This window comes from Capra hircus, chromosome 3 (genome assembly GCF_001704415.2).
Source record: "Capra hircus breed San Clemente chromosome 3, ASM170441v1, whole genome shotgun sequence".
NCBI classification, from domain to species: Eukaryota; Metazoa; Chordata; class Mammalia; order Artiodactyla; family Bovidae; genus Capra; species Capra hircus.
The window spans coordinates 97,664,751-97,678,763 of record NC_030810.1 but is presented as its reverse complement, the minus strand read 5'-3'; the positions used below and the strand labels follow the sequence as shown (position 1 = coordinate 97,678,763).

Here is a 14,013-nt window from a genome sequence, read left to right as displayed (position 1 = left end):
ATAGGGGCAAAGGAGGGCAGGAAGGGGCAGGGAGCAGGAGCACGAGACACAAGGAGCAAAAAGGGTGGATTGGAAAGAAAAATGGAGTGAGAATGGTGGTTGGAAAAGCAGCTGGGAAGCTTGGGGAGAGCAGGAAGAAGACAGGGCAGTGGTTTATACACAAAGAGGGCTTCTCATGCCAGGCCCACAACGGCTGCAGGAGACCACCAGTCCCCGAAGGACTCTGAGCCCTCCACCCCAGGACCCCAGGACCTAGCTCGGACTTACTTGCTGGTGGCTGTTGTGTGCAGCCTCCTCCTCGATACTGTCGGTGAACTCCGTGCTCGCATCCTCCGTGTCGTCCCCTGCAGCTGTACCTAGAAGTGGGTCCAGAAGAGAAAGGTGACTGCCTTCGCAGGTGCCTTCCAGACAGCAGCTTAGATTACACTCATTTTGCCATCCACCTCTGATTTCTTCCTTTCCCCACAGAGTGGCCCCCTTGCCAGCAGGGCCGACAGGGAAGGCAACACCAACAGTGTAGAAAAGTCATTCATCACTGATACTTTGTTACTAACACTCCAGCTTAAACCTAAAAAGGTAAGCTGGTTTCAACTGCACAGCTATTAGACTGCTGGACTAAGTGGTTACCCCTCTCACTTATTTCCAGAAACCCTGAATTATTTCCTTCCTGCCACTATGTAATAATTTTCCCTACTGTGACATGGACCCAGTGTGACAACTTTTTCCCACCACTGAGTGCGGAGAGGGTCCCCGATTTCCTTGGGATCAGGGCAGCCCTGCTCCTCCCACATTTCCCTTGTTGGGATCAGCCGCAAGTGGGGTGATTATCTCAATGAGGAACCTTCCTGCAAGGGTCTTGCGTCCTACAGCAGCTGAGGTCTAGTCCAGCTCCGGGGCCGAGAATTGGTCAGCTGTTTCTTCACCCCTTCCTCTTAGCTCCCCTCCCTCCATCTCCCTCAAACCCTTGTCCAATGCCAACATCCTGAGCCTGAAGGGTTTCTTGCACCATTTTGTCTAAAAGGAATTTAATCCACTTATTCACTCACAAAAAATGAACACAGTCTCCCTGGGACACAAACATCTATGCCCCACACCAAGGGACAAGTAGCTGCAGTTCATGGTCTAGATGTATGTCTAGGGCAGTGCTGACCACCAGAAGTTTTTGCAATTTTATGCCTCTGCTGTTCAGTAGACACTAGTCACACGTGGCTACTGAGCCCGAGGAAATGATTTTTTTTTTCAAACATCTAAAAATAAAATATTCTTTTTAAAAATATTATCCTGTTATATCTAAGCCTTTTGAAGAAATTCTGGCTGGCACTGAGAAAATTAGTAGCAATACAAAGAACCACTATTCATAATTTTGTATCTGAAACTATAGATACTGCTTAAAAGAATTTTCATGAAGCGTTTTTCTTATAACAGTCCCAATGTTATGTCTATCTTTTTAAATGTAATTCAAATAATCACACACATGGCTGATGGCTGCCATTTCAGACAGCACAAATATAGGGTGTTCCTTCTTCTCCACATCTGTAAAAATAAGACTGTTCATCAAATTTTAGATTAAGACCTATTGCCCACATTACTGATTTCTTCTGAAAATGTAGGAATTTATAATGGTTAATTCATCTGGACACCAGAGAAAATGTATCATTGATACTCCTTGGGTCTTACAGAACCTGCACAGGTTAGAGAACCCTGAGATCCAGTTCTGATCCTGGCCTCAGAAACCAACCTGTTACAACTCTTCTTCTGGCCACTGGGTAACCTGAGCCTCAGAGATTAGGCAGCTTGACCACAGTTACATAGCTATAGCTAGCCCTGTATAAGAGCCATGCCAAGATGGCAAGTCTCTAGACTTTCAGGCAGAGACCATTCACTGTTCCTTCTGGTGACAAATCAGATTTTTGTCTCCTCCTCCAAGAGCAGAGAACCTGCTCCTGAGCTCACACACCATGAATGAAAGGCTCTGCATAAATAATGAGCATTCACTACCCTCTACAGGTAAGATGAGCAGGGCCAGCTAACACCTACACTCCATCTCTTGGCATCTGCAAGGTTATGCCAGGGTACTTGCAATGGACCCGGCCAATCTCATGAAAAAGTACTAAAAGCATGTTGTCCTAACAGGTTAATTTTATGACTCATTTGCTGATCTTTACCGTGAATGTTGTGTTAACTTTGGACCAAGGCAATGCCCTATTCAATAAAGCCCTACTCACAAGAAGACACCTTTACCACTCGGCATCTTTAGAGCTCTGTGGCAGACTGTTGTACAATAGAGATTTCCAATACTTACTTTTAAACCAGCCCCAGAACCATCTCATTTAGGACACTGGTTGTGTAGAGGTGACTGAACATATTTCCTAAGATGTGGCTGCTTTGGGAACTCATTGAACCCAGGATGCTAATTCACTTGAGGACAACCATGTTGTATTATGCTCACTTTGAACAACACTATTGTTGTTCACTATTCCCTGAACAATAGAGATCAGAACCTTCTTTTTTCTTTTTCTGCAAAGAAAATGAATTGTTCCACTCAGTGACAGACTTAAAAAACACACTTTTCATATTGTTTCCCTTCTGAGTGTTGAAAATAATAATCCTGTGGTTGAAGAAAGTTCAGCTCTATGAGGTCAGGATCCTCACCCCCACCATACCACACTGGGCTCACATCCTGCGATGATTCCTGTACAGGCTTCCAGAAGCAAGGTAAGTGGAGATTAGAAAGGGTGATTGGCACTGGCCTTGAAGGCTTCTGTCTAACCCTTTCTGCCCTCCACTTACCTTTGTCACCTTTCTGATGCCACACCTGACCTTCTATTAATAATGTTCTCTCTTTAATTCACTCTGGGACAGGATACCATGATTTTGACTTCATCAAGAGTTAAATGGAGATGAAGCAAAAATGCCCATTTCATCCTGACACTCTACTGCATAGGGGTTTTGTTTTCCTTACTCATTTTCTCAGGAGCAGCAGTCTGCGGTAATTCCTTCAGGGCAGCTTGAAGGGTAGCTTAGCCTTTACCAATTTGAATGCAAAAAGCTTTTTTGAATGTGTTTGTTTGAGGGGTAAATTTAAAAAAAATATACATAGAAAATATTGAAATAAGTTATCCCACACAAAGTCCTACCTGTAAGTTTACAGTAGACAAGCCTCTGCTGTTACCATTCCTGGTTTTTTAAATGGCAGTAAGAACTTCTCTTTGGTGGAGAATACCCTTTCTAAGTTTTTACAAAGCAACAAAACACTATCCTCAGAACTATACATTTCTAATTTAAAGGTACTATACTTTATATTGAGGAAGATATTGCTAATGTTTGATAAATATGAAATAAAATGGTCTGCCACCTTTAGAACTACTGAAAGCTAAGAATCTGTTCATTCAAATTTAACTTGCCTCTCGATCTCCATGGTAAGTTTGACATGTTAGACTGGAAATTTTATTAAAAACTTTTATTTGAGGCTTCAATAACAGTTCTCAAGTTGTGGTTCTCCCAAGTTTCAAGGCTCTGAATCACACATAAGGAGGTGCTACCAAAACTTCCCTCTCTTGAAGCATTGTTTTCTATCAACTGTCTGACTCTATAAAGTACATAGAAATAAACTTCTAAAATACAATACTTTAAAAGCTTTGGGCAAAATTTAAGTGGCATGGAAATATAAGGTCTTTTTTATCACAGAGGCAAAAAGTCTTACTTTTGTGCTTTTTAAGTTGAGGATGGCCTAATTCTTGAGAACATGGACTCTAGAGCCAGATTGTCTAGGTTAGATTTCTGCTTGCATCATTAGTTATGTGACTTTAGACAAATCCTTTTCATAACTTAGTTCCCTCACTTCTTAGGGTTAATAGTAATATCCACTCCATACACTTTTCAGCTACAAAGGGTTTGGTGCCTTTGAAGTGCTTGAAACAGTGCTTGGCATATACTCAGTATATTCCTTATTATTACTATTTTACAATATTATTGGCAAACTGGTTTATGCACTAGAAAGCAGAGAGTTGAAAAAGGCCATAGAACCTAAATGTACTCAGCAGAACTCAGTGGTAAAGAATCCGCCTGCCAATGCAGGAGACACAGGTTTGATCCCTGGGTCAGGAAGATCTGGAGGAGGAAATGGCAACCCACTCCACTCCCAGGTATTCTTGCCTGGGAACTCCCATGGACAGAGGAGTCTGGTGGGCTACAGTCCATGGGGTCACAAGAGTCAGACAGAACTGAGTGACTAAACAACAACAGTGTTTTCAGGGGGTGATCTTAAGTCTGCCTCTTCACTGCTCACGATGGAGGTTTGAAGTAACACTCTTAAGGTCTTCCTACTTTGCAGGACAGTTGAAAAAAACACACATCAGTAGATTAAGATGAACTCTTGAATAGGTGTTTTAACAAACAGGATTAATCATCATTAAATGATAACTCCTTAAAACTCCATCATGCACAAATAAGCCTTGAGGGAAAGTCATGAAGTGTTATTTTAATTCTTCAGTTATGAGCCCCAACTGGGCTGCAACAAGACCACTTTCTCCAAATTCTACTCTATGGTCATTCTTGTTTTCTTTTTAAGCCATTTATATGCAACCAACAGAAAAGGAGTAAAATTTTCCCATAAAGTTACTCGGAACACAGGAATCGTAGCTGACTAATTTTGAAATGTGATTTAAAGAGCTAAACTTTATAGCATGAACAAGTTTGCAGTAACAAGTGCCTGGCTGTTTTTCCCTCAGTGCCAGGCTCTTTATGTCCTCTGGGCCCACCTCCCTCTCACTCTTAGGCACTCTACCATGATAAGAACTTTCACCTGTTCACCTCATGAACCAACTACTGATGACTTAAATATTATGATCCTACATGAGAGGATCAAAGAAAAAAGGTCTCCTATCAAACTGCAATTTTACCTGCATCCATTCCCTTCTAGAACCATAAGAAAACTAAGATTTCATGGAGTCTTCCATAAGCTTCTCCTGAGAAATAAAATTCTTTAACTAGACATTCTAATATTGGAACCAAAGTAGCTGGAGGCGGGGGGGGGGGTGGGGGGTGGGGGGGGCGGGACTTGTCTGCAGTCAAGTTCCTTTATGGTGTATCTTTGTCTTTAAATCACAGTATCTCTTAGGTACCCTTCCAGCTTACAAGCTTGTAATTCAGAAAGCAACTGTTTTCAGTGACTTAAAATTCTGTAGTGTCAAGGAATTCTTCCTTCTATGATCTCTTTGTTCCTCAAAGAACACAAGAAACAGGCTTTTCCAGAACATACACAGGGACAGCACCACCTACCGTAACAACTGTTCAGCTGTGTCCGACTCTTTGAGACCCCATGAGCTGTAGCATGCTAGGCTTCCCTGTCTTTCACTATCTCCCAGATAGCTCATAACAACAGGCTCCTCAAATTTTCATCCCACTTTCCACTACTCTCCTTCAGCAAGCAGAGCAGGAAGGGTTTTTTTTAAGGTAAAGTAATCCATTTCACATTTCTAGGGGAAGTTTAGTGCTTCTCATTTCCTTGAGAGTAAAAAAATTCAGGTTTCTTCTGCTTCCTTCCTCTAGTTAAATACAAAGGCATTCACTCATTTCAGAGCCTTATTTAACTTGGAGTTTTAGTACAATCATCAATAGACTGGTTCTCCTATAAGGGGAAAAAAAAGATAAAGAGCTTTCTCTACTTTTCTCATTAATCTTTTAAGAATGAAACCAAATAATTACTGTTTGGCCTTTGATACTTTTATTGGATAAGTAACAATTTTGTGTTTCAACTAAAATAGCTGAAATTCTAACACTTATATATAAAAAAGGACATGCTCCATGCTAGCACAAATGTTAACACAGTTTAACACAACACAGTGCCATGAAGAAATGAAAACTTACAGCTTTTTTCAGTGGGTCAATAGGCCTAAAAGGGTCTAGTGCCAAGTTAATGGATGTAACATGTTACTTCCTTCTTCATCTAAATTGTTATGAATCACTTTTTCTCAACAGCCCTAAGATCAAAACTTTAAGTGGTAAAAAGTAAGCCTGATTTTATTATCAAATTGATCATACTTGGTGGAAACAGACAAATTCATGGTTTATAAAACACACTTGTATATACACATGCCTCTAAAATTTACAGACTGAGAGGGGTATTTCAAAGCGATTATTTTGAAATTGCAAAAGGAAGCACTGTCTATTCATGTTATGCACTAAACACAAACCTACATGCATTTGCCAGACAATCATGAGTTCTCAAAAGGAACAAGGAAGTCGATTTGGTTCATGTACTTAACCACCATACTCTTCATTATTATTTTAGATCAAACATTTTCTGATGTTGCTGAACTTTTTATTTTATCCTTCCAGCTTTAGCAAGAAGAAAACCGTATGATAAAGATTTTTATTTCTGGAATTTGACTTTAAATAACAAAAAGGGAAAGTAATGCAAAAAGAATTAGTATGTCACTTTAGAAGTTTAATTACTCTTATTTGAAATCTGATAAAATTAGTATTGTTAGTGCTACAGTTTTATGTCTCTCTTCCACTTCCCATCCTTTGTTGGAAGCAAATTACAAACACTGGTATTTTATTTGGGAAATTTATCCTGGCTCAGTGATGACATGGGAGGAAGTTGAGGACTTACCTTCTGTCAATATTCACACTACTTACAATCTATATGATTGTCTTTTCATTGTAATAAAAATGACTTAACAAAGTTAATTACTCCAAATGCCTAGTGACGAGGTGGCTTAAAACCATATTCCAAAATGCTTTAATACACAGAAACTATCACCCCACAGAAATTATTCTGCTTTCCTGGCCTGTGGACTCATTCCTTCTGTTTTTCTTATTGGGCTGCCTTATATGAGCTCCATATTCCCAGCTATGCAGTACAAATGATTCTGCAATACAAAAGGCAGAAGAATAAAAGCTCTCTGAGCTTCACCTCAAAGGGAAATGAGAGAAAATTTTCTAAATGTTTGTGTCTCACAGGATATTAGTATCTGAAAAACAAAGCTAATTTCATTTATCACACCTCTAGTACCGTTTCTACAAGGCAGGATGGAAAATGGACTTTAAAAGTGTGTGAGTCACTATATCCCTTCCCTGCTCTCTAGGAAGTTTGTCACATATCCCTGCACATTGGCTGCAAACCTGCAGAATTACTAGTGAGACCCTAGCTGAAGAAGCAACTTGAGTTTTTCAGGGATGTGAAGATTTTGTGACTTCAAAAAAAAGAAAGAAAGAAAATGACCAATAAGTCAGAAAACAATAACTTGATCATATCAACAGGAACCAGAGTTTTCTAATACTAGCTCAAAGAAAGCAAAGGTATTAAATAACTGTTTCCTCTAGGGCTTACACTCCAAAGGGAAGTGATTTTAGGTAGGTCACTTATTCCTCAATGACAGGAGCAATTTGGGGTGTAATCTGATCTGTTTCCCCTTGTCCTAATCAGAGGATTCTAGATCTAACTGAAGCAGAGAGCAGAAGAAGATGACTGAAGCAGAGAGAACTGAAACCAATTTTCTTGAACTGTTTTGAAGCTACTAACCAAACTTCTCAACCAGACACTGGATTAGAAGTGTAAGCAAGCATAAAAGTGATAGGCCTTTTACAGAAATCTGCCACTGCGGTCATTTAGGTATAAACAGTGCAAGTAGAAGAAACTAAACAGCCTCCTCAGGAAACTCATGGCTTGGATCTACTGTCCTATTCAGGTCAAGGTTTCCTTGATCTTTCACAGATCTCTGACTGCACATAACGACAAAGACAAATCTTTTAAAAATACAAATGAGGAAGCAGAAGAAATGAAGACACTGCTGCTGTCCACAAATGAATGAAGAGAAGTGGGTGTGGGAGGGGGCGGGAGGGGTTAAGGATAAGAGTTAAAGGCTGACAATATTAAAACAGTCCCATCAGGCCTTTTCAAAAAAGTTACTGTAACTTGACTAAATAGTTAAAAAGAGAACACCAGAAAACACTGATTTATACTAGGTATTATCAATGATCAGACTTCAATGATACAGTTTAATCCTGTAATAAAAAAGACTTTAAAGGAAATATCTATCAAAAGGACTTCCATTTCACTCATTATATAAATCTTGGAGGTCCTTTTCAATTCTTTAGTTTCTATAGACTTCAATTACCCTGACCTCTTACAACCATAACAACCAGAAAGGAAATATGTAAAAGGCCAAATCTATCAATACAGATTTTTCTGAATTTAACTTCTATGTTTCCAATTAAGCATAGTCTGAGTGAGAATTTAACTCTCATTTTCTTTCACCTTTTTTTCCCCTTCAAACACAAGGTTCTATAAGCACACAAGGCTTTATCTAAAGTTATTGTAATATTGAAAAACGCCTGGCAAAGGTAGAACAATTCAGTAAAAGAAAAGGTCTGCACTCCTAAGGAGGGAGTGGAATCTTAGTATAGCATGCTAAACACAAGTATATGGATGAAGGGGCCAAAGCATCAACTATCTGCGGGATACAGAGCAAAATTCATTAGAACCATATTCTCTAATAAGATGCCAAATTATCACACAAAATTGTTAGACTGGCAAACTCTCTCCAGTTAGCACTGTTCACAAGCCTTATTCCAACTATATAGACAAGAAAGAACCAGATTTTAGTCACATCTATGGTATCAAGATCAAACTTCTAATTTCCGGGCCACTAAATCCCTTAACTTTCTAAAATGTTTCCTAAGGACCAATATCAAAGGTAAGTAACTACAGAACAAGTTACTCCATCTTTTCAGGATCCAAATCAGGACTAGAGTTCACTTACTTTCTCCCCCTAATCTATGTATTTTGTTAATGTTTTGGTAGGAAGTTGGGTTTCTCATTATTCATTCCACTACCTTAACATTTCTAACATTTAGCAACTGGTCAAGATAACAAGGGAAATGCCTACTTTTGTAGGATGACAGACATGGAAGTAGTAGCTTACCTAAATTACTGTAATCTCTATGAGCCATTAGAAGCCAAATATCAGCCATGGTTGAATCTTAACAGGAAACTTAGTACCACTGGGCTATTAGTAAAAATAAGAAAAGACATTTCCTACATGCCTTGTAATCATATGACAGGCTAGTCTTTGGTGGGTTGATATTTCTACAGCTTGATTATCTGTTTCTTTACTTCTAGAATGTTACAAAAAGCTTTGTGCAGGAAAGGGTCACTAAAAATTGGAAGACTAAGAAAAAAATGGATGATTCAGCTTGTACTTCCTAATTCCTTTATTAAATGATGCCTTTTCCCCTCAAAGCAAGCCCATTAAAGCTGGGAAGCTTTCTATTTAAGAGGAAGCTTATGGCTACCAATCCTTTGCAAATTACTTAATCAGAGAATTCCAGGGTGTTCCTCCAGGAAAATATTTTCTTCCCTGTCCACGTCAGAGTGATGCTCTGTTACAGGTGTTGCTGAGGTTACAGAAACTTGGACAGAATTTTGAATGTAAACAAGCCACGTCAGCACATGAATGTGAAAGAAGTAAAATGTCATGTAAAAAAATGGGAGGGGAAAAAAGAAAAACCATTGTGCTCCGCCTAGTTTAGAAAGGATACTCAGTTACATTTACGGTGCTAAAGAGCCCCAATCCCTAGTTCCAAATTCCATGTTTAAAATCTGAAACCTCAGCTTCTAAGCTGGGAAAATTATATCCAGCAGAAATAACAAATCTCACAAGCTTGCAAAGCTCCAAAGTAATCTTGGTTACTGTTATTTTTTTATTGATATTTAAGATATCAATTACATTGATATTTAAGATACCAGAAGTATAATCTAAAGGGCCCCCTTTCTTACTTCCATCATGTTGGGATAACAAAACACTGAGACATGACCAAAGCCTAGAAAGATGTGTGACATTTCTTTCTAAACTATTCAAACACATCAAAGCCGGATGCCTATTAGTTGCTTTAACATGGAGAAATGCAAAAGCATGAAAAAGTGAAAAATATAGTACTCCAACTAGTGCCACTACCAAAAGAAAAAAATACAAGTAGTAAGCTATTCTGACCATAATGAGTTATTTGGTGAAATACTGAACTTGAAAGGGGACATTACATTTGAAATCGGCATTTTATGTGGAGAATTCTCACCCTGACAGACCTGGGAGCTTTCTTAAAGTTATGTTCTGACTAAATATTATACGCTTGGTTTAAAGAAAAAAAAATTAATGTAATTTAATCTGCATCTACTCTCTTTTCACCGTCATTCAATAATCAACTCTGAAACAATATTAGAGGTAAAGGTTTACTATAAATGTTTTAACAGTCTTTGCCTCTGCTCTTTAACTTGGCCTTCCCAATACTTTCAGTCTACTGCTGCAAGTCTTAGCTTTAATTACGTTCTAAGGATTATACCATTTCTGCAGAGTCATTCTACAGACTCTCATTCTCTCTCTCGCATCTTGAACCTTTGATTAAAACATTGCTCTCACTCAAAGAGCAGGAGTTGATTGAATGGCAAAAAAATACACACACATGCATTTATGACATGATATGGAATATATGAAATGGATTGTGAAAGTGGGGGAGGAATAAACTTTATTGGCCCAGAGAAGGGATGAGGGAAAAGAAGGAGGGGCGGGGGTGAGGAAGCTAAAATGGAATGATTTATAGTGTGCAAATATACCTTGTAACCTCCACCATTCAACTTAGAGACAGTTACGAACAGTGAAATACAGGTAGACTAAAATGAGTTTCACTTTGCAGGTGAGGCTACTTGTACCAGTTCTATCATTAGTAAGTCACCGTTTAGTTCAGACAGGGCTCTCTGGTTAGTGCACACAAGGGTCTCCATCCTGGGCTGCAGTCTGACCCGCCAGTGCTCAGAAGCCATGCTCGTGATGAACTCGCACACTTTCCAGTTCCCCACCTCCAATGGCGGCCAGGGTCTCCAGCCTGCTTAAGCGCTCCAGGCTTCTTCCGAGAACTTCTTCTAGCCGATTGCGGATCACCTGGGCCCCTTCTAGTTCCACCTGCAGAGTTCGGTCTCTCTCAGAGCTGATTAAACATGCCACACACAGAAGGAAAATGAATTAGCCATCAATGTAATGAGTCCATTCTTGTTGTTTAGTCGTGTCCGAGTCTTTTGTGACCGCATAGACTATAGCCCCCCAGGCTCTTCTGTCCATGGGATTTTCCAGGCAAGAATACTGGAGGGGGTTGCCATTTCCTCCTCCAGGGGATCTTCCCGACCCAGGGATCAAACCTGTGTCCCCTGCATTGTAGGCAGATTCTTTGCCACTGAGCTACCAGGGAAGCCCATAAGAAGTCCACAGATGCTTCCAAAGAGCCAACAGTGCCAGTCTGAGCTATGAGACTCTAGGAGACACATGTTACTGTGTCTCTAGAATACAATTAATGAATGTGGTCTTTGTTGTGGCACCTGTGTTCACTGCCGGTAGACTAGCAAGGTCTGCTTTCTGTAAAGTTTGTCCCTTTATCCAAGATTCTGGGCCAACCCGACATAAAATTATAGTTCCTAATATTTAGCTAACACCACTACAAGGCTACTAGGAGAAATTTCATTTTCTAACTGAATGCGTTAGTTTCTGAAAAACCAAAACCCAGGGAAAACTAACTGTAAACTGAATTCATATTGAGCCAAGTAGGGTTGGTTGCTACTGAAGGTACATGTTTTGTCATTTGTTAACCAAACTTCACAGTACTCTGAGAAGGAATCCAGTTCACAGAGAGTCAGAGATTCCTTAACAAGTAACACAACTGGTCCTATCATACCCTTCCTCTGCCTTCATTTTCTTGAAAGAGAAAGAAAACAAATTTAACTCAGCAATACATTAGAGAAAGCTGAATAGTAACAAAAATAAAAATTAGGAAAGAAAGAAAGGGGCTAGGAGGGAAGGCAAAACAAGAAAAAAAATAAAGAGAACAGAAAATGTACCAGAAAGATAGTAACATATATGACCAAAAATTAAGAGGTACAGGAAAACATATTCATCATGATGGCTATTGGTAATCCTGCAGTAATAGTAGCCATAACAACAAATACATTTTCCTCAGTGACATTCAGTGAATATCAGGGCCCATTATAGTCTTTCTCTTATTATTATAATATAATGAAGCAGCCTTTAATAGGACAAGGAGCAGACAAATGAAAGAAATATACAAGTTCTTACTACATGCAAGGAACAAATTGAGACACCTGAAATGTATTCTCATTTGATCTTTGCAACAACTACACGAAACAGGCAGCATTCCTGACTTAATTCAGACATTGAGGCTCAGAGGAATCCACAAAACAAATGACAAATTGGACCCCAGTAATGGTCCACTTTCTTTTTCTTCCCACTTTGTAAGCTGTAGGTATCTTCATGTAATGAGGAATAAAAGGAAAAACAATGCAGTCACTCTCTCACCTCTCTGGATGGGCATGGAACTTCACCAGACTGCTGTAGAGCTGTCTCTCTGCCTGTAAGGCCTCATTAAGCCGACTCCGCTCATCTACCAGTCCTTCGAGCATCAGCAGCAACTGAGGGTAAAAAAGAAGTGAAGCAACACGCAAACAGAAACACGAAGCCACAGTTAATTCTGAGAAAGAGATCAAAAGAACGAATCAGCATGGACTATGACTCAAGCAGCTCACTATCTCATTACTGACTCATCCTTTCTATATAGTACGCTACAGTTTTCAAGTCAATGTCATATTTGTCATAAAGTTTTTTATCTCTAAAACTCTATAAGGCAGAATTCAACTATGGGAAGAAGAAGAAACAAGAAAACAAAGCCAGAAACAGGAGACGGGCTAAGAGGGAGGATTGGGAGACAAAGCAAGGACAGGGCAAGAGGGACACAGACAGCAGGACTCACAAGTGCTCTTCGTCCACTGAGTAAATATTTACTGGGCCCCTTCTCTGTGCCAGGTTCTAAGGATAAACCTACTATCTAGTTGGGGAACAGACATCCATCAGTCACAGACAGGTGTCACTGTGAGCTACAGTAAAGTGCTCTAAAGAAGACAACCTGTGATAATGCATGACCGGCAATCTGTTTAAGGGAACTGGTAGAGTTGAAGCCAGTTTGGAATGAGATGAGTAGTGTCTATAGACATGGTAACAGAGACACGGAGAAGTACAGGTAAACCGGTCTTTCGATTAATAACAAGTTTGGCATTCAAGAAAGGTCAGATCTGAGGCAGCAGTTACAATGGAACCACACGTGCTAGAAAACAGCACCTGTGGCTGCTACTGGACATGGTGGGGAACTTGGGAGCACAGATTCTTGATGAAATTCTAGCAACAGCCACCATCGTAAGTAATTGACATCTTGTTCACTGTTTATTTTGCAGTAAAAATAAGGCCTGTACTCCAATAGCTTACTTGTTGTCTTCGGTTTCCGGACGTTTCCTGTCCTTGTGATTCTACTGAAGCAACTTTTTCCCGAAGAAGCAAGACTTCCTGGGTCAGCCGTTCCATAGCCGGGATGTCTTCAGGATCAACCAGCTGCATCTGCAGGTCCTAAAAGGCAAAAAACTAGTAATAAAAATAGTAATGAAAAAAAAAATGCTATTCAGCAGAGGAACAAATGCTCTTGAAATAATCTACTATGCATTAAGTGGGATATTAATAAGCCATGATAGTAACAATAACTTCTTCATGAAATCTGAGCCACTCTGGTATCAGTCAGAGAGAATCTGGGAACACCAAGAGGCTCAAACGAGCCCTGGACCTAGAAGATGAGAGCCACCACAGGGACTCAATGAATTCAAGTGCTGTTTGAAGGGGAAGGTATTCTGAGCTGTAATCATTTCCAAAGGTCTTTCAAAAGCTTTGAACGACCTTTATGAGGTCTTCCTTAATCTGTATGGTCCTGGTCAGGGACTCCATGTCAGCAGCCTGAACCTGCAGCTCTTGCTCCTGCACAGCCACCATGGACTGGAGCGCGGAGAGTTCCATCTGTGGAGAAGGAAACCCTGAAGTCAGTGGGCAGAGGAAACAGTGGGTGTCATGGTTACATTTTGACATTGAAGCAGATGCTTTTCCATATCTATTATCAACCAACAGTGCAAAT

The 14,013-nt window shown here is 39.9% G+C and overlaps 1 protein-coding gene across 21 annotated transcripts in view; it reads right to left on the bottom strand.

Moving 5' to 3' along the window:
* PDE4DIP (phosphodiesterase 4D interacting protein) overlaps window positions 1-14,013 on the bottom strand; it is a 244,857-nt gene that overhangs the window by 45,351 nt on the left and 185,493 nt on the right. For all 21 annotated transcript variants that reach the window (XR_001295452.2, XM_018045995.1, XM_018045991.1 and 18 more), the window contains 5 exons: window positions 13,782-13,898; window positions 13,323-13,460; window positions 12,363-12,475; window positions 10,859-10,986; window positions 268-356 (listed from right to left, as the gene is read on the bottom strand). Coding sequence is in view for 20 of the 21 variants with exons in the window: in XM_018045995.1 (XP_017901484.1) it covers window positions 268-356; window positions 10,859-10,986; window positions 12,363-12,475; window positions 13,323-13,460; window positions 13,782-13,898 (585 nt within the window). In the remaining variant the exon portion in view is untranslated. The remainder of the gene's footprint in view (window positions 1-267; window positions 357-10,858; window positions 10,987-12,362; window positions 12,476-13,322; window positions 13,461-13,781; window positions 13,899-14,013) is intronic.